Here is a 19,784-nt window from a genome sequence, read left to right on the forward strand (position 1 = left end):
AAAGAGTACATGACACTACGCCAAGTCACGGAGCTCACTGATGTTCACACATGGGAGGCGTATTCTCTGGGCATCTTTAGACTGCACAAATCTCCCAAGGTGTGCACTTTCTTCACCTCCCTAGCACTCCTTGTTGCCAAACGTACCTTCACCCTGCACTGGCACTCCCCGGCGACTCCTCCTTTGACTGCCTGGTATGGTGTGGTCCGCAAGTGGGGCGCGGCGGAGGAAGACGCTTGCCGATATGAGGAGGTCCAGGGTCTCCGTAAGCAATCCATCTCCCCTCACTGTGCCACCATTCTTTAAAAGTTTCTGAAACCCACCGGAAATGATGATATCCCTCTGTAGCGGCTCCTATGCTTAACCCATACCATAACGTGCTGCGTCACTCCCTCTCCACTGATGGGCCCTGCCCACACATCCACTGTAACTCTGTCTCAGATGGCTTCGCGGATATGTATCCCGCCGTACCCCTACACCCACCTTCCCTTACCACCAACTACGCGAGATTGTACATTTTCCCTTTCGTGGTGTACACTCGACAAAACCTTTTACATCTACACAAGTGCATGTTGTATATTGCGTGGTTCCCACTGTCCTTCCCTGTTGAACCTGCATGCTATGCTTCCACTTAAAAGACTTAACTTTTCCCAAATTAAATTCAAAATTAAGTTCATAGTCTATAATCTAAATGTACGTATTCTCAGCATAGTTGAAAAACTTATGTTTTAGGATTTGTTTTTAAATTGAAAACAGGTCAAATGCTCAGAGGCCAAACACTGATTTTATAAATAAAAAACAAATATATATATATTAAGCTTTCTGAAGCCAATATGCCCTATGTTTAATTTTGTCCAGAATGTTTATAGAGTTGCTGTCATTCCACATATTGCTGACATTAATTAAAGGATTAAATGATACGCAGACATACTCTTATATTTTACTTTGTTTCATATACTTACACATCCACATGTAGTACATAATTTTTACTGTTTTCTGGAACTCTACAGGGATATCTACAGAAAAATCTTGGTAAAAGCAAGGTCCCACTGGAAAGTTCTGTGGTAAAGGAGGCCAATTGTTCTTTCTGCCTGCAAAATAAAACATCCAATTATAAAAGGGGTAATCTTTGGCTTTTATCCACTGTGCATACACTTCTACATTCAAAGACCGCTATTAGAAAAGCATGACAAAAATTGAAATAATAGTAATTGCATTATGGTAAACAAAACACTCATTTAAGATTATGCGTACACTACATACTGTGCATAATAGTGCTGTTTGGCAAAACAAATGCTATAACACTGTTCTTCTACTGTGTGGACAGCATGCTAGAGATCCATACTGCCCCTCCTGGGGCCCAAGTATTTATTTGTCAAATACATTATTAAGTGACTTATAGCATGGTCAGTACCAACCTAATTGTCTTTGGTGACTTTGTGCAACAGGCTGCTTTAGTAAGGGTATGACAATTGTTGATCACTAGAGTCTTTACAGACAAAGCTCTTGAGGATCTTTCTGAAACAAGGATTTGAAGTGCCATGTGAGAGTTGTTCTAGAGTTTCAGTACTTGAACCGAAAAGGGTGCTTCCCACAAACTTGGAAACTAGTCTATAGAGTAGAGGAGAGTCAGTCCGGGGTGTAACTATACAAGTTTTCACATATCGCTGTGGCAGAACCTAAAAATGCTTGAAAATTCTTTCAATTTAAAACACATCAAGTTTCTCTTTTCATTTATATAGGGCAGTAAATGTAGCAGCAGTCGGACAAGATGGTTTCGTTGCAAAACCACAAATTCATAGTGTTAACCCAATTCTTCAAATATATGATTTATTCAATCACTAGCATCATAAAAGCAATGTGCAACAAACAAGCAGAAGCGTTAAAATTATACAATGATTCACATCAAGTTAAAACGATCAAACTAGATTTTTGAATTGCTAAATTGATAAGAGATTGTATGTAAAAAAAAAAAAAGGATACTAGTAAAGGAAATAAGTCCTGGGTGAAGTTTAAGCATTATAAAAACAAGGATGTATAAAGCAATGGAGGGAGAGGCACCAAGCAGTATTATGTGAAACGTGGGTATATAAAAACTTTTCAAGAAACACTCACAAAGAAAATGTATATCAAAATAGGACGTTGTTTTAAAAACACATGCTTCCTCACAAAGTTTCAAAACTAGTGAACTCTTCAACATAGCGCAATAAATTTAAGATAGGGGAGGAACTGCCATTATTACTTTTCACTCGGCTATTACTTTTCACTCGGCATATGAGAGCCCTTCAAAGCTTTATGTCTGATAATCCTGGCAGGACTCAAAAACTTAGCCACCCCACAAGTAAAAAGCATACCTAAATCAGTTTTTAGAATACGCAAGGCGACCCTATGGCACGTGTACCCATGGATTTGCAAATTGGTTTTATCCATTTGGACCTAGTGATAGAGTAAGCTAGGCAGGCAAACAAAACATGGGACACGCTCTCCAGCGGAACTCTGCAACAGGGGCAGCCTTAGTTGTTATGTTTGTGCAGGCGTCATTTAGATGTTGTTGCATGAACTGGGAGTGTGCCTAACCCTCATTGGGTGTATAGCAGCCTATCGTGTGGGGCCTGGATAATATCCAGGTAAGGCTCTAAGGCTCTGGACTGGTTGTGACTGAAAAACTCAACTGTCAATTTCCCCAAATCTGGTTTGCTCAGCTCATTAGAATCAATCCAGTTCCAATAAATATATTTGAGCTCTAACTTGTTGGGTGGGACTTGAGTGTCCCATGTTTCCGAAAGACCCAGCTGTGTCGGTGTCTAACATCAGATATCCACTTGACCCTGTGCCCCACATCTAAATTAATAACCTCAGTCAGGGCAGCAGCATAATTTGCTAGCTCAGGTGAGCACATTACGCGTGCCCAAAAAAGCAATGGGCGCAACTTAACAATATCCCTGAGCGCCCTGGCGTACTCCTCTGCTAACTGGTATCTTCTCTGTAACCTCCCCTTGGGGCCCCCATCTCACTCGGGCATAATTTTCTTCATGTAAACGAACAAAAAAATTAAGAACTTGGGGGGGGGGGGGGGGGGGGGTAGGGGGGAATAGCCAGGTCCCTCAACGTCTGCCACAATCTTATCCTGGGTACGAGATCGAAAGCAGTTTTCAAATCAATGAATGCAAGGTAAAGGCTACACTTGCCAATAACAACGACCTTCCAATATATAAGTATTAATCTGAAAACTTGGTTGATCGTTCCTGTGCTGGCCCTGAACCCGGCCTGGTATTGAGAAAGGACATCTTCCTCTTCAGCCCAGGTCTGTATTCTCTGGAGGAGGACCCTGACTACCAGCTTCTGCATTGCATGGATTAAACTTATTGGCCTATAGTTTGATGGGTCTTCCCTGTCCGCCTTTTTTAAATATTGGGACCACCATCGCATCTTTCCATATATCTGGAATTGGGCATCCGTTAGCTTTGGCGTTGCTCAAGAGTTGGATATAACGCAATCAGTTTTTAGGATCAGCCAGAAAAAAGGTCACCAGGAAGACCATCCGGTCTGGGGGCTTTTCCCGGGACTATTTTTGTTATTGCCATTTCAATTTCGGCCATATAAAATGGCTATCTAGCATTCCCTACCAGAGGGATGTCTGTGGAGTCGCTTAAGTCCTCCAGACATCAGTCATTAGGAGCGAAATACAGTTTCCTGAAATGGTCATGCCATTCTTGGCTTGTAATATGGTTAGAAAACCTCAGAAAACCTTTAAAGCAATGCTAATTTATCGTCCCCCAGGGCCAAGATGCATCTTTTTGGATTCGCTCAGCGTGGTGCTGGAAGAAGGGCTTTGCGCAAACTCCTTCACGATAATGGGAGATTTTAACTTTTATTTAGAAGATGCCTTAGATCTAGATAATAAGAGACTGCTGGATCTCATGGGGAGAGGAGGGCTAGACCAAAGGGTTGTTGGCCCGTCTCATAGAGCAGGGCATACCCTGGATGGCATTTTTCTAACCACCCTGGCCTGAAAATAGTGGAAATTCTTCCTCTTTTTTGGTCAGATCATGCAGCCATCATCTTCTTGCTATGGCAAATGCTTCATAATCACGCCAATTTCAAGCGCAAGGAAGAGATTTTCCTTCGGGCTTGGAAAAATATAGAAATGGGGCGGAGATGGGCAATGTTCTGACCTTGAATAATCCCAGTCTTCCAGCCAATGTAGATAAGGAAGAGGAGAGTTACTCAAGGTGGATTGAGAGAGCATGTGATAGATTTGTGCCTGTTGGAACTGGGGTCACCAGTCCCCTAGGGTAGCATGGCACGAGCGGGTAGGCATTCGAAAGCACATGTGTTAAGCGACCATGCAGCACACGCAACCACTGAATCAGAAACATGGGCACGCAATTAGTGACACCACTCCAGTGAGCTTGTGTAAAACTCAAGTCAACTTTATTAAGATAGAGCAGGATCAGGGTATTAGGAATTCGTTAGAGTAGTTAGCTTAACAGCCTACTTTCCAAATGCATATGTTTCAAACCTCACATTAAATACTGGGTGCATAAATATTAAATATGCCATAAATATTAAAATATTAGATTATTAAATATTTGAAGAACGCAGGCCTGACCTCAGCCTTGCTCTGGGCCAGCACCTGAAAGTAGTACATTAAGGAATTATAACAGGAAGCATGTAAATACATAACAGTAGGCTTTCTAGTAAATTTAGTACGTGGAAGAAAACATTTCATTTATCCCACATTACCCATTTCATCATAAAATTAGCTTCATAGCTCTCTTTCCAGACACCTGTGTGTCAACACTTGGCATTAAACTTCAGTTGCATAAATATTAGGTATTCCATAAATATTAAATATTGGATAAATCCATATTTAGTAAAACTCAGGCCTGACCTATGCCTTGCTCCTGGTCAGCACCTGCATCAGAAACATTAAACGACATTCAGATAACATTGCATCCCATTCAGGATAAGTTTGGCAACAAGGGCATAAATATCTCCTTCAAAGCTTTCCATCAGTACCTTTCAATACTCTTATCTGGAAAGAAATAACATTTCCTAGCTGGAGGAATAAATGGTGCCTTAAATAAGAGTAAAATATCTCCTCAATGGTAGAACATTTCATTTGTGTAGAATATCCTTTTCCTGGGCATAGAACGCTTTAGCCCAGCAACAGTACTCTTTTAGGACCTGCCTAACGCAGGTTTGACCAGCAAATTCCCCTTTTCATTCCTCAGCACTAAGTCTATAGTAGCTGAAAGTACCTCGGGAACTCTGCACTAGGCAGGACATCTAACACCTTCCTATGCAGGAGTAACCCACTTTAGGGAAAATCAGGCAACCTCTTATTAGGTAATTATTTCTCATTAGAGGATTACTCCCATTCCAGTACTCAGCAGGCAAGGAGACCCATACATTGGTAGAAAATCTGCATTACATTAAATGTATGCACTTGGCCTGTGCACTTCACACATCTCCTGGGGCTACTGAGTATATGATATCTCCCCCCATGGCCTTTCTAATATAAGGGTCTCAACAGGCAATACAGCAGGGCTAAAAATAAACTCCTGGCACAGTTCAAAGGCCCAGCAGGCCTGCAGGCACTTACTTTCCCCTCCTTTCCACCAAGCGATGCCCTCACAGTGTTTAGGGGTCCTGGTCCAGGTCAGGGGACTCTCCTGGGCTAGTTAGGGCCAACGTGAGCCAGTCACCAGTTTTCCCCAGGGAGGGGCGAACCCGGGCCTTCCCCGGCCTTCCGCCCTCCTCCCCGGGGGTTACCTTAACTTCTTTGGCCACTCGCAGCAGTGCAGCCGGTGTGAAGGGCTCCGACCCTCTGGTAGGCCTCACGCGGCCTGGGGACTCTCCCTCGGCACCTTCCGGTGGATTACGGTTAGTCAGGGGAGGCCCGCGCTTCTCCGGCGCTCTTCTCGGGGCCTCCCCACAGCTCCGATGTTGCTCCGGTCCTCGTGGGTCTCCTTCGTGGTCCCCGGCTGGGAACCAATCAGCGGCTGCTACGAGAGGGGGCTCGCCCGCGACCGCCAATGGCAACGCGGCTCGCAGGGTGTCCCAGCCCTTCTCCAATCACCAGCAATCCAGGGCGATGACAGAGCAGGAGTCTCCCGCACCACGTGACGGGGGAGCGGCCGGCTTCGGCCTAGCGCAGCCTGACTGAAATCCACTGAAGGGAAATTCCTCTCACTCGTGGGCCGGGCGCGGCCCTCAGCGATACGGCGGCAGCCCTCTCTCGGCACCGGGGGCCGCCGGGGGCAAATCACGACGCCGGTCAGGGCAGCCTGGGCTGCGGCGGTGAGTGGGGGCAGTTAGCGCTTCTAGGAGACAGCGCTCCTTGGCACACGCAGCACTGGACAAGTTGCCGGATACAGCGCTTCACAGGCTCGACAGGGGTCTCTGGCAGCACAGCGCGTTAGCTAGCGCCACACGGGCGCAGACACAGTCCAGTCAGTAGCGCTCGAGGAGTACAGCGCCTCAGGGGCCCTTCAGCAGCTTTTACAGATCACAGTTTACAGCGCTGGAAAGCAGACAGCAACTCGCAGCACTTCTTAAGGCATGTTAATCTTCAGGACCTCAGCGCTTCTCACAGGTGCTCAGCAGGGGAGCGCTGGGTAGGCAGGGCAAGCACTCTTCAGGTAGATTATTTGAATGCGAGCAGTGCCAGCCGGACAAGTAGTTCAGGATGCTAGCGCTAGGGAATGAGATCGCTAGCCAGCAGACAGTTCCCTTAAGTTAGAAACAGTTCCGCAGGTTCCACAGGTCAGCTCACACAGCAGTGGCAGGTTAGCGCAAGAACCCTAGGTGGCCTCAGAGGGCACAGGGAGCGACACAGCGCCAATACCTGGGAAGTTCCTCAACAGTCCTGTGGGGATTTAGTGCTCTTCTTGGCGTGATGTTTCTTGCGCCCTTAGTTCAGTTATGTGGTTTCTGGTTCCTTGATTTCTTCTTGGCGCAGCTGTTTCTGGCGCCCTTGTAAATAGCAGTTGGGTTCTTGTTTCCTTGAAGGGAGTTAAGTTGGTGGCTGGTGTTGGATCTCCTCAGCCAATCCCCTCAAGTGGTCCCTGGGGGTTCCCTTCCGCCGGGCTAGGTCAGGGGGGATTTACAGGTGTGCTCAATACTTGAAAGGCAGCACTCAAAGTACTGTCACTTCCAGCATCATAGTCCCTGACTAGGCCCCTCTGCCTAAACTCCTGTGTAGGTTCCTCCCCCAGGTCCTCCCCTCAGCTTCTCTCCTTCTTCTCCCTTCTCTCCCTTCTCTCCCTTCTCTCCTCAGGAAAGTTCCCTCTCTTTCCTTTTATAGAGCCAGTTGACAGTTGGTAGTGTCAGTTGGTGTCAGTTGGTGTCACCTCACCTCTCCCAGAAGGTTCCAGAGGCTTCCAGGAGGTTCCACCATTCTACCTGTGGACAGGCTGGCAGGCTAAGATGGATACATTGCCTGAGGGTTCCAGCCTGCCCCTGGCTACTAGAATGCGCCCTCTAAACCACGCTGCTGCAGCAGAGGTCTGTGGCGGCCATGTTAGGTGTAGAAGGTACCTGCATTTTAACACTAGTTTTAAACTAAACAGGGCATTCTCCACCACCCAAGGCCTATACACTGTTGTTTCAATAGGGGCATCCTAAATTAACAGGGGATAAAAAGCGAAAAATTTCTGGGGAAAGGGCCAAGTCTCACACATCTCCCCCCCAGCCAAAAGCCAGGGTAGACTGGTCATTACCTTGACGGGCTTCCCTGCTTGGGGCGGAAAAAGGTGGACGCAGGCCCAATACCACCATGACATCCTCGCTAATCCAACCACCCCACTGGTGTTCCTAGTGGGATGCGGCCAGGACAGACCTCCAATCCAGATGTCTCTGGCCCTTACTCTCTCTCTCAGAGTGGGGGGCAGCAGCCCCAGGCCCGTGGTACCTTTTTCCACTCTCCTCCTCAACCTAGGGTCTAAACCCTTAAGTTGAATTGGTGACAGGGGCGAGACCTCCCTCTCCCTGCACCCCCTCCCAGGGTTCCGCACCCTCCCACCTGGAGTAGTACCCCTGAGAGTCACAACCGGAGGAACTCTGAATACAGAGATTCCTCCCGCCAGGTCAGGCAACCCCTGAACCTGGCCACCCAACCCAGGATCTGAACCCCGTGGCTGGAACGGTGCCAGAGGAGAGTCCATCCTCCCTCTGCACCCCCTCCCAGAGTTCCGCACCCTCCCACCTGGAGTAGTACCCCTGAGAGTCACAACCGGAGGAACTCTGAATACAGAGATTCCTCCCGCCAGGTCAGGCAACCCCTGAACCTGGCCATCCAACCCAGGATCTGCGCCCTGTGGCTGGCCCGGTGCCAGAGGAGAGTCCATCCTCCCTCTGCACCCCCTCCCAGAGTTCCGCACCCTCCCACCTGGAGTAGTACCCCTGAGAGTCACAACCGGAGGAACTCTGAATACAGAGATTCCTCCCGCCAGGTCAGGCAATCCCTGCACCTGAAACCCCAGTCCAGGTTCTACACCCCGTGACTGGTCCAAACCCCGAACCTCGGGTACGCTGCCACCATGGAAGTACCTGGCACACATGTATTCAAGTTCTTCAGCTCTGTCTCTGTTAGCTGAAGCCTGTGCACCAGCTTCCCTTCCTTTGCAAGGCTCACATTCTCCCTCTCTTGCTCTAACCTCTCTGACGACGCACACCCCCTCCCAGGGTTCTCTGGTGTGGCCGCCTCCCTGGGTGTGACCTGCCCCTCCTGTCCCCATCCCCTCTCCCCTCTGGGTGGGCTCCTACCCGTGCCCCCAAAGTGGTACGGAGTTCCTTCTTCCCTCCGCCCAACAGGCACCCCCATCCCCTGACAACACTCCAGTACGCCAGGTGGGGACTCAGATAATTCAGGAAAAGGTTCTAGGATGTGGGTGACAGTATGAGGTCCAACAGGCCCTGATACACTCACAGGCTAGACAGTGGAGGGGTCAATTCCTAAGGCTTGCACACACAATAATTGTGCAGCCCAATTGCTGTGCACCCTGTCCCAATGGAGGGTGCTGCATGGTCACAGGTCCTGGATCCCACCGCTCGACACCAATATGTTGGAACTGGGGTCACCAGTCCCCTAGGGTAGCATGGCACGAGCGGGTAGGCATTCGAAAGCACATGTGTTAAGCGACCATGCAGCACACGCAACCACTGAATCAGAAACATGGGCACGCAATTAGTGACACCACTCCAGTGAGCTTGTGTAAAACTCAAGTCAACTTTATTAAGATAGAGCAGGATCAGGGTATTAGGAATTCGTTAGAGTAGTTAGCTTAACAGCCTACTTTCCAAATGCATATGTTTCAAACCTCACATTAAATACTGGGTGCATAAATATTAAATATGCCATAAATATTAAAATATTAGATTATTAAATATTTGAAGAACGCAGGCCTGACCTCAGCCTTGCTCTGGGCCAGCACCTGAAAGTAGTACATTAAGGAATTATAACAGGAAGCATGTAAATACATAACAGTAGGCTTTCTAGTAAATTTAGTACGTGGAAGAAAACATTTCATTTATCCCACATTACCCATTTCATCATAAAATTAGCTTCATAGCTCTCTTTCCAGACACCTGTGTGTCAACACTTGGCATTAAACTTCAGTTGCATAAATATTAGGTATTCCATAAATATTAAATATTGGATAAATCCATATTTAGTAAAACTCAGGCCTGACCTATGCCTTGCTCCTGGTCAGCACCTGCATCAGAAACATTAAACGACATTCAGATAACATTGCATCCCATTCAGGATAAGTTTGGCAACAAGGGCATAAATATCTCCTTCAAAGCTTTCCATCAGTACCTTTCAATACTCTTATCTGGAAAGAAATAACATTTCCTAGCTGGAGGAATAAATGGTGCCTTAAATAAGAGTAAAATATCTCCTCAATGGTAGAACATTTCATTTGTGTAGAATATCCTTTTCCTGGGCATAGAACGCTTTAGCCCAGCAACAGTACTCTTTTAGGACCTGCCTAACGCAGGTTTGACCAGCAAATTCCCCTTTTCATTCCTCAGCACTAAGTCTATAGTAGCTGAAAGTACCTCGGGAACTCTGCACTAGGCAGGACATCTAACACCTTCCTATGCAGGAGTAACCCACTTTAGGGAAAATCAGGCAACCTCTTATTAGGTAATTATTTCTCATTAGAGGATTACTCCCATTCCAGTACTCAGCAGGCAAGGAGACCCATACATTGGTAGAAAATCTGCATTACATTAAATGTATGCACTTGGCCTGTGCACTTCACACATCTCCTGGGGCTACTGAGTATATGATATCTCCCCCCATGGCCTTTCTAATATAAGGGTCTCAACAGGCAATACAGCAGGGCTAAAAATAAACTCCTGGCACAGTTCAAAGGCCCAGCAGGCCTGCAGGCACTTACTTTCCCCTCCTTTCCACCAAGCGATGCCCTCACAGTGTTTAGGGGTCCTGGTCCAGGTCAGGGGACTCTCCTGGGCTAGTTAGGGCCAACGTGAGCCAGTCACCAGTTTTCCCCAGGGAGGGGCGAACCCGGGCCTTCCCCGGCCTTCCGCCCTCCTCCCCGGGGGTTACCTTAACTTCTTTGGCCACTCGCAGCAGTGCAGCCGGTGTGAAGGGCTCCGACCCTCTGGTAGGCCTCACGCGGCCTGGGGACTCTCCCTCGGCACCTTCCGGTGGATTACGGTTAGTCAGGGGAGGCCCGCGCTTCTCCGGCGCTCTTCTCGGGGCCTCCCCACAGCTCCGATGTTGCTCCGGTCCTCGTGGGTCTCCTTCGTGGTCCCCGGCTGGGAACCAATCAGCGGCTGCTACGAGAGGGGGCTCGCCCGCGACCGCCAATGGCAACGCGGCTCGCAGGGTGTCCCAGCCCTTCTCCAATCACCAGCAATCCAGGGCGATGACAGAGCAGGAGTCTCCCGCACCACGTGACGGGGGAGCGGCCGGCTTCGGCCTAGCGCAGCCTGACTGAAATCCACTGAAGGGAAATTCCTCTCACTCGTGGGCCGGGCGCGGCCCTCAGCGATACGGCGGCAGCCCTCTCTCGGCACCGGGGGCCGCCGGGGGCAAATCACGACGCCGGTCAGGGCAGCCTGGGCTGCGGCGGTGAGTGGGGGCAATTAGCGCTTCTAGGAGACAGCGCTCCTTGGCACACGCAGCACTGGACAAGTTGCCGGATACAGCGCTTCACAGGCTCGACAGGGGTCTCTGGCAGCACAGCGCGTTAGCTAGCGCCACACGGGCGCAGACACAGTCCAGTCAGTAGCGCTCGAGGAGTACAGCGCCTCAGGGGCCCTTCAGCAGCTTTTACAGATCACAGTTTACAGCGCTGGAAAGCAGACAGCAACTCGCAGCACTTCTTAAGGCATGTTAATCTTCAGGACCTCAGCGCTTCTCACAGGTGCTCAGCAGGGGAGCGCTGGGTAGGCAGGGCAAGCACTCTTCAGGTAGATTATTTGAATGCGAGCAGTGCCAGCCGGACAAGTAGTTCAGGATGCTAGCGCTAGGGAATGAGATCGCTAGCCAGCAGACAGTTCCCTTAAGTTAGAAACAGTTCCGCAGGTTCCACAGGTCAGCTCACACAGCAGTGGCAGGTTAGCGCAAGAACCCTAGGTGGCCTCAGAGGGCACAGGGAGCGACACAGCGCCAATACCTGGGAAGTTCCTCAACAGTCCTGTGGGGATTTAGTGCTCTTCTTGGCGTGATGTTTCTTGCGCCCTTAGTTCAGTTATGTGGTTTCTGGTTCCTTGATTTCTTCTTGGCGCAGCTGTTTCTGGCGCCCTTGTAAATAGCAGTTGGGTTCTTGTTTCCTTGAAGGGAGTTAAGTTGGTGGCTGGTGTTGGATCTCCTCAGCCAATCCCCTCAAGTGGTCCCTGGGGGTTCCCTTCCGCCGGGCTAGGTCAGGGGGGATTTACAGGTGTGCTCAATACTTGAAAGGCAGCACTCAAAGTACTGTCACTTCCAGCATCATAGTCCCTGACTAGGCCCCTCTGCCTAAACTCCTGTGTAGGTTCCTCCCCCAGGTCCTCCCCTCAGCTTCTCTCCTTCTTCTCCCTTCTCTCCCTTCTCTCCCTTCTCTCCTCAGGAAAGTTCCCTCTCTTTCCTTTTATAGAGCCAGTTGACAGTTGGTAGTGTCAGTTGGTGTCAGTTGGTGTCACCTCACCTCTCCCAGAAGGTTCCAGAGGCTTCCAGGAGGTTCCACCATTCTACCTGTGGACAGGCTGGCAGGCTAAGATGGATACATTGCCTGAGGGTTCCAGCCTGCCCCTGGCTACTAGAATGCGCCCTCTAAACCACGCTGCTGCAGCAGAGGTCTGTGGCGGCCATGTTAGGTGTAGAAGGTACCTGCATTTTAACACTAGTTTTAAACTAAACAGGGCATTCTCCACCACCCAAGGCCTATACACTGTTGTTTCAATAGGGGCATCCTAAATTAACAGGGGATAAAAAGCGAAAAATTTCTGGGGAAAGGGCCAAGTCTCACAGTGCCTGTAAAACTTTTTACGCCCAGGCGAGCACAGCCCTCTGCCCCTTGGTTTTCTGACTCTCTGCAAAAGCATGAATCAGATTTTAAGGCTTGGGAGGACCTGGAGAAATGGGTGTAGCACTAACAATAAAGAAAAGTACAAAGAGAGACTTACCATATATAAGTAACTCATATCTGGGGCTAAAAAGGCCTATTTCTCCAAGCAGATACTGAAGGCCACCTCCTCTTCCAGAGAATTATTTAGAACTATTTCTAAATTGACTATTCCCACTAAACCCAGGACACAGCGCACTGGCACTGTGTGAAGCCTTAGCCTCCTTTTTTAGGACAAAGGTGGAGGGGTTTTTGTCTTCCTTTTCCAAGGCGCATGGGGAGGTGGAGGTAGCGGCAAACTGCCCCGAATCAAGGAGGTTGCCTTCTGATAGATTGGAGGGTTTTAGTCCTCTACAGCTCACTGTAGTCCTCAATCTATTGTGTGAGGCTCGGTCGGGATCCCCTAATGATCCCTGCCCAGTTGCCGTACTAAAAATCTGTCCTGAGGTCATCGCAACCACTCTGACCCCCGTGTTTAACACCATCATCAATGGGAGTGAGTATCCCAGGAGGTGGAAATTCGCCTCGATACTTCCCTTACTAAAAAAGCCCAATTTGGATGAAAACGATCTGAACAATTACAGACCAATATCCCGAGTCTCGCTTCCGGCCAAGTTGCTGGAAAAGGCTATAAAATCGGCAACTAAGCGCTTTCCTTCAGAGGACTAAGGCTCTTGACCCCACGCAGTTTGGGTTTCGTGCAGGGCACAGCATGGAGTTGGCCCTTGTCAAGGCCACGGAGGAGGTTAGAGCTGAGGTGGACCAAGGAGGGATGGCTGTCCTGATTCTGTTGGATCTGTTGGCAGCTTTCAACACGGTCCACCACGGGGAGTTGATGGACCGGTTGTCGAAGGCAGGGGTGGGAGGCTTGGCTTGGTGCCTCCTGAAATCCTTCTTGGCCGACAGAATCCAAACAGTTGACTTGGGATTGGACAAATCTAAACCTTTTGCCTTCCCTTGCGGGGTGCCGCAGGGGTCCTCCCTGAGCCCTATGCTTTTCAATGTGTATGTCAGCCCTCTGGCGGCCTTGATAAGATCCTCTGGTCTGCAACTTACATCCTAAACAGATGACACCCAAATTTTGTTATCCATTCAACAAGGGTCCCAAGGGGCTATGGCAGGGAGATGCCATGATTGTCTAAAGGATTTGGCTGGCTGGATGAACTCAGATTGCCTCAAACTGAATGCCGGGAAGACCGAGGTCATCATATTTGGGAACAACCCTAACATCTGGACCCCTGATATGTGGCCGGAGGCATTGGGGAAGCCACCAGTCCCCACGGGTAAGGCAAAAAACCTGGGTGTTATCGTGGATCAGAATCTTGATTTCGGAGACCAGGGCAGTGGAGTAGTTTCGTCCTGCTTCCACAACCTTAGGATTCTGAGGAAAATTCTATTTGTTCTTCCTACCAAGGATTTTAGAACAGCTGTTTCAGCCCTCATCCTATTGCGCTTGGACTACTATAATAGTCTGTACCTGAATCTGGAAAAAAAACATAGCTACAGACTGCAGTTGGTACAAAACGCGGCGGCGAGACTACAGACGGGGACCCCAAGGTTTGTCTCAGTACGTGAGGGACTTCAGCAACTGCATTGGCTGCCATTAATAAGACAAGCACAATTTAAAGAGCTGTGCATTGTCTTTAAAGCTCTGATGGGCAGTGGCCTAGAGTTTTTGAGTAGATGTTTCAAATGGTACATGCCAGGGAGAGCCTTGCGTTCAGCCGAAGGCAGGCTAGTAGTGGTGCCACGTATAAAAAATGCACGTTGGGAGGAAACAGCATCTCCTACGGTGTAGCTAAGGCTTGGAATAGCCTGCCGACTCATTTTAGGAATGCATCGGAGCTCCTCTCCTTTAGAAAGGGGCTTAAGACCTGGTTATTCAGGGATTAGATCTTTATGTGCTCTAGGGAGTCAGTTTGCAGCGCCTGGACGCCCTTGGGTACAAGTGCGCTTTATAAGCTCATAATAATAATAATAATAATAATAATAATAATAATAATAGAAGGAGTGGAGAGATCTCTACTATTGCCATGACTTACTAAGGACCCACACTGGTTCTTATTTTTTTTCCAGGCTGGTAGCTTTCAATCTCTGCCAATGCAATTCGTCCCACTCAATTTTTGCATGGTGAAGGGCAACCTTATACTGTTTTCGTGCTATTCTGACGAGATTGGGATTCTTTAACCTGATCGCTGAAGCTAAGGCTTGTCTATTTAGCCTGCATTTTTTAGTAAACCACAAATGTTGTCTTTTTCGGAAGCCCTTAGATTTATTGTGATTAGGAGTAGCTAAGAAAAAAGTACTCAGCTGCTCTATAGTGCGAGAATGGACTAAGGAAGCTCCTGAACAGAATTCAGTGGCCAGCAGGGTTGCCTAAAGTGCTAGTGTACTAGTAGTGACGAATTCCCTGATGCCAGCTATTTTTATTTCTTGGGAGGAAACATTATGCCATTTGAGATATCTTTTACAATTCGAAGGAACAATATCTATGATGGAAGTTGGAGCCCTAATAATCTGAGAAAAAATTGGAGGAGCCCAAGGAGATTTTAATGTCATGCAAAGGGGGTTATGATCACTATCAGTTGCGGCGCCCACATGCATGTCTACCATTTTGTCCCATAATTTCATATCCACTAGAATGTAGTCTATGCACGAAGGGCAACCTACCCTATTAAAAGTATTCGCCCCCTGAGTGTCCGAATGGGTTCTACCATTGGCTGCTCTAAGGTCATACTCAATAGTAAGGGCACTAAGCTGGATTACGGGCAGGGTCAATTTACAAATTGGGGGGATATTTAAAGAGGGGACTGCCCATTTTAAATCCCCTTCCTCTAGCTCCAACATATCCTCTGAACTCAGAGGCTCGAAAGTGCAATTAAAATCTCCTGCAACTATAATTCTGGCATAGGGCGAGCAACTGGATAAAGAATGTTCTACGGTTGTGACAATAGGTGATTGTTGGCCTCCCCTAGTGCCTCTAATATAGACATTGAACAGCTCTAATATACCCCCTCCCTTAGGTCCTTTAGTAGTAAGTCTCAAGGCGTCTGGGCTTAGAGTTGGCTGGACCGTGGTTAAGCAGCCAAGGATGATGCTCACCCAAATAATCATTCCACCGGACGGGCGCCCTCTCCCCCTTGTTGCCGGGATACAGAACCAGGCTCCAAGTCTCCTGAAATAGACATATATCGAAATCCTCGTTCTAGTTGTTCAACTGTGGGAGTAGTGACTTATTTGATAACCCTGCCACGTTCCATGATAACAATTTTTAACTGCTGTGGGCGTGAAACCCAAGCAATTCAAGGTTGGGTGAGAAGATAGATCTAAGGAATAGGATGGTATTGTTAAGTCCGGGGACGTGCAAGGAACAATCTCAATTGAGCCCTGGAGGGGTATGCTTCGACGCGTCCCTCATTTCAATCAATGAACCTTCATCAATAGAAGAAGCAAAAGGTTCATATGGCCTGCAGTTATACCTTGGAGTCAGGACGCTTTGTTCTCTATGGTAGTTAGTTAGACTCAAGAAGCAGTCAATTGACTGATTCGAGTACTGAGCCACCCTCTAGTTGGGCTTGAGGCCTAGCCTCTATGGGTGCTTGTGTTCGTCTAAACTGTATAGCTGAAGTGACGGGGAAGCAAGTTCGAAATCCTAAAGCTAGGAGGTTCTCTGCCAAATCAACATTTGAAAAAGTAAGTTCAATACAGTCATAAGACTGGGCAGGGACTGAGCATCTACGTGCCCTAGTGATATCTTCACGAATCACTGAATAACAGCCCCTGGTATGGCGTATCCAATGTATGACTTTGTTGGTCAATTAATCTACACTTTCTATACCGTTGTTTGGACCAAGTTTGGGTACATTCACCATATAGATGTTAGGGCCTTGCAATGGCGGTAGAATATATGCATCTCTCCGTTGTAGAGATTTCAATGGAGCATACATAGGCAGAGCAAGGTCCGTGACTCGGCGGCGGCCACCTAAGGTGGCATGGTCCTGGATTGGAGCAGCTACTGGAATATGAGTGTTACTTATTGTCTAGGGCTTGGGGTTACTGGAGTTTTCAAATTTAGAGCGTAGGGAGATGTGACTTATGGGAAATTTTAAAAGTGAAGGGACATCTTGGCCCAAAACAACCCTTTTGATGAGAGTTGACCCAGCCAGAGAACAAGTTTGCTGGTGTTGAACAGGTACCCGTTTCTCGGGCTGATGTCCAAGTCGAACCAGGGGAAGTAATGATTTAACCAGCAGCGTAAGGTCTTCGATCATACATTTCATAGATATTATCTCGGACCTAAGGGAGTTAATGACCCCAGATGAATCAAGAGATAGTTGCTCAACATTACTATCACCTTGCAAGATACTTGGTTGTGTCACTTGTTCAGTAGTAAGAAGAAACTGCGAGTGGGGCGAATCTATTGGAGCAAGGGATAGTGGGCCTCATTAAATTAGCTTCCTTACAGGTTATTTGGTCAAGATGAAGGACTTCCTTCCCTTGTTTCCCGGCATGGTTAATCTCTTTGTTTTTACTCAAGTTGCCAGATTCTTTGCGAGTGTGTTTATGAAACATGGGAGGGACCGTAGGTAAATGGACGGGGCTTTTGGGATCAGAGGAGGTTTGGCTGCTGTTACTATGTGGCTCCGGAGGATCTGCCACTAGTATGTTCCCACACTCACTAATGAGTGTGTCTAGTATATCAAGAACACAATTACTGGCGGCATGTTTTCGCAATTTCTTAGCCTTTTTCCCCTTGCCTACCCCACTATTCCCGGTGCCCCCTGCCCCTACACCCTCCATAGTTTTCCGTTTACCCATGCTTAAAGTGCAAAATTGTTTTAGTTGCAACTATAAATATGGTACGGTTTACTCAGTTGCTTTGCAGGTTAATTAGCCCTAACAATAATTGTAAGTGGCTTAACAAGTCAGTTTATCTTGCTAAGAGGTGAAGGTAGAGTTACAGAATCTTCCAAGTCAAGAGGCAGTTAGTCCAAGGTCTGAGTCAACCAACTTAAATATGGAATCCACAGGCGTGACGAAAGATAAGAACAGTACCTCTATCTTGATGCTTGGAAACTGTTGAATGGCGGATGGAAGGGAGGTGGCCCAGCCCTGCCTCTTCCTAGTAATGACGAGCAATGAGGGACAATGAGGGGCAATGAGGGGCAATGATGGGCCCGCCCTTGGCCCGGGAGCGTCCCGCGCCGCGGTGAAAGAGGCAGCGCTATAAGCGCGATGGCCACGCCTCCTCCTCACCAGCGGCACCTGGTGTAAAGGCTAAGGACGCTGGGACTTGTAGTCTGTTGTGCAGGGATGAAGTGCTATAGATGCCAGGAAGCGCTATATAGCCGAATATAGCCACTGGGACTCAGGTCCCCCTTTGATGTTGGCGGTAGCCCCAAGCAACGGGGGCAGGAGCAACAGAACAGCAGCAGTGAGTCCCGCGCTGCGGTTGGAGAGGCCGCCTTATAAGCGCAATAGCCACGCCTCCCCCTCACCGGCGGCACCTGGTGTAAAGGCTAAGGACGCTGGGACTTGTAGTCCGTCGTGCAGGGATGAAGCGCTATAGATGCTAGGAAGCGCTATATAGCCTGATATAGCCACTGGGACTCTGGTCCCCCTTTGGTCCAGCAGGATGTTGGTGGTGGCCCCAAGCAACAGGGGCAGGAGCAACAGAACAGCATCGGAAGAGTCCCAATTACCTCGCTGTCTTCAGCTGCAAAAAAAAAATATGCTACGATTTATAACTAATATACATAATCATGGGCATCCTCTCGAATTTACAACTATCTTTAAACTGAAACAGAACAATCCAGAGTAGTGGTATTCGCAGATGACTTAGGAAAACTCAAAATTGTCCTGATAGAGCTTAAGCGACAGCATACCCATACTTTAATTGGGTAATTTTTGTTTACAGTGACTTGGCTTTCCTGCATCTAAAGGTAAGCAAGTTTCACCAGCAACAGGTTTACTGTGTGTTCCTCTTCTTTCATTCTCTTATTTGGCAGATTTAGAAGTATAAGGCTTTTAGCAGATTCTAGAACACCTATACATACAACAGGACATACCTGACCTAATCTTAAAAGACTGCCAGACCTCATACTTCGTACGGGTCCAAGGGTAATTCTGCTTCTAACAGACCTGACCAATCTATTATGAGATGCCCTCTGACTACTGTGATGAATTTCTCAGTTTCAGCAACTTCTCTACTTTTTTTGACCAATTCAGACAGCTTCATCCAAATCCACTTTCATCAGTTAAAATAAATAGATTAAATTAATGAATAAAACTATATTGGTCAAAGAACAAGAGTTCTTTAACATTACACGCATGCATAGTTGAAAAATGCGAACAACTCGATAAAATATTAAAACAAAATAATAGAAGCATAAATTATTAGCTGAAGAGAAGGCCGATTTTGTATCTCTGCAAAAATCTGAATGAAAGCCAGTCTGACAACCAAAATGAAGCTACGACCATCAAAAAGCTGCCAGTGCAAGACATTTTTTAAAGTTTTAAACTACCTCTAGGGTTACGTTTCAGTGTAAAAGGAATTTAATGGCAGGGGTCCCCCATGACTGCTGTGTCAAATCTTCGGTAATACACAGGGAAAAGAAAGCCAACCCTCTTAAGAGTCTGTGGCTGCACATAGTAACATATCTGACATCCATCCAGAACTCATTAGATCCTATTAGTAGGTAAACCTAACATTGTCTAATTTTTCATCTGTAACACAATATTAGGTTTACCTACTAACTTAATTTTGTTATAATTCATTTAACAAAAAATCAGATGGCATTCAGAAGCCTTCTATGAAAGAGCCCATTGTTAGCCTTCCATGATTAGAATGAGGTGCTGCTAGACAGGTGTGCATCATTACTGATAGGAAGTGCGCCCAAAAATACACAAAATAAGAAACTTTGATAGTGTGGTCTGGTGCATTCAGGTTTGTGGTTACACATGCCTTATTCAAAAGCTAGCTGTGACAGTCTCACAATAAAAAGGCTACTGCTCATCAGTCTGGAAAGGGCTGTGAAGCCAAGTCAAAATTGCAAGAATGTAATAATTTCATGGAAAGAACGATTATTTACAAGTGGAGGGTGTTAAAGATAGTTGCCAATTTACACAACAGTGGACATTTTAGCAAATTCACCCCAAAACCCATCGTTAGAATGCCACTAGATATTGCAAAGAACCTCA

General features: G+C 47.5%; 1 protein-coding gene across 1 annotated transcript in view; it reads right to left on the reverse strand.

Moving 5' to 3' along the window:
* SCAMP1 (secretory carrier membrane protein 1) overlaps window positions 1-19,784 on the reverse strand; it is a 608,538-nt gene that overhangs the window by 387,121 nt on the left and 201,633 nt on the right. Inside the window, exon 5 of the mRNA XM_078675215.1 lies at window positions 963-1,091. Coding sequence (XP_078531341.1) covers window positions 963-1,091 — 129 coding nt within the window. The remainder of the gene's footprint in view (window positions 1-962; window positions 1,092-19,784) is intronic.

The sequence above is a fragment of the Lissotriton helveticus genome, chromosome 2_1, assembly GCF_964261635.1.
Source record: "Lissotriton helveticus chromosome 2_1, aLisHel1.1, whole genome shotgun sequence".
NCBI lineage: Eukaryota > Metazoa > Chordata > Amphibia > Caudata > Salamandridae > Lissotriton > Lissotriton helveticus.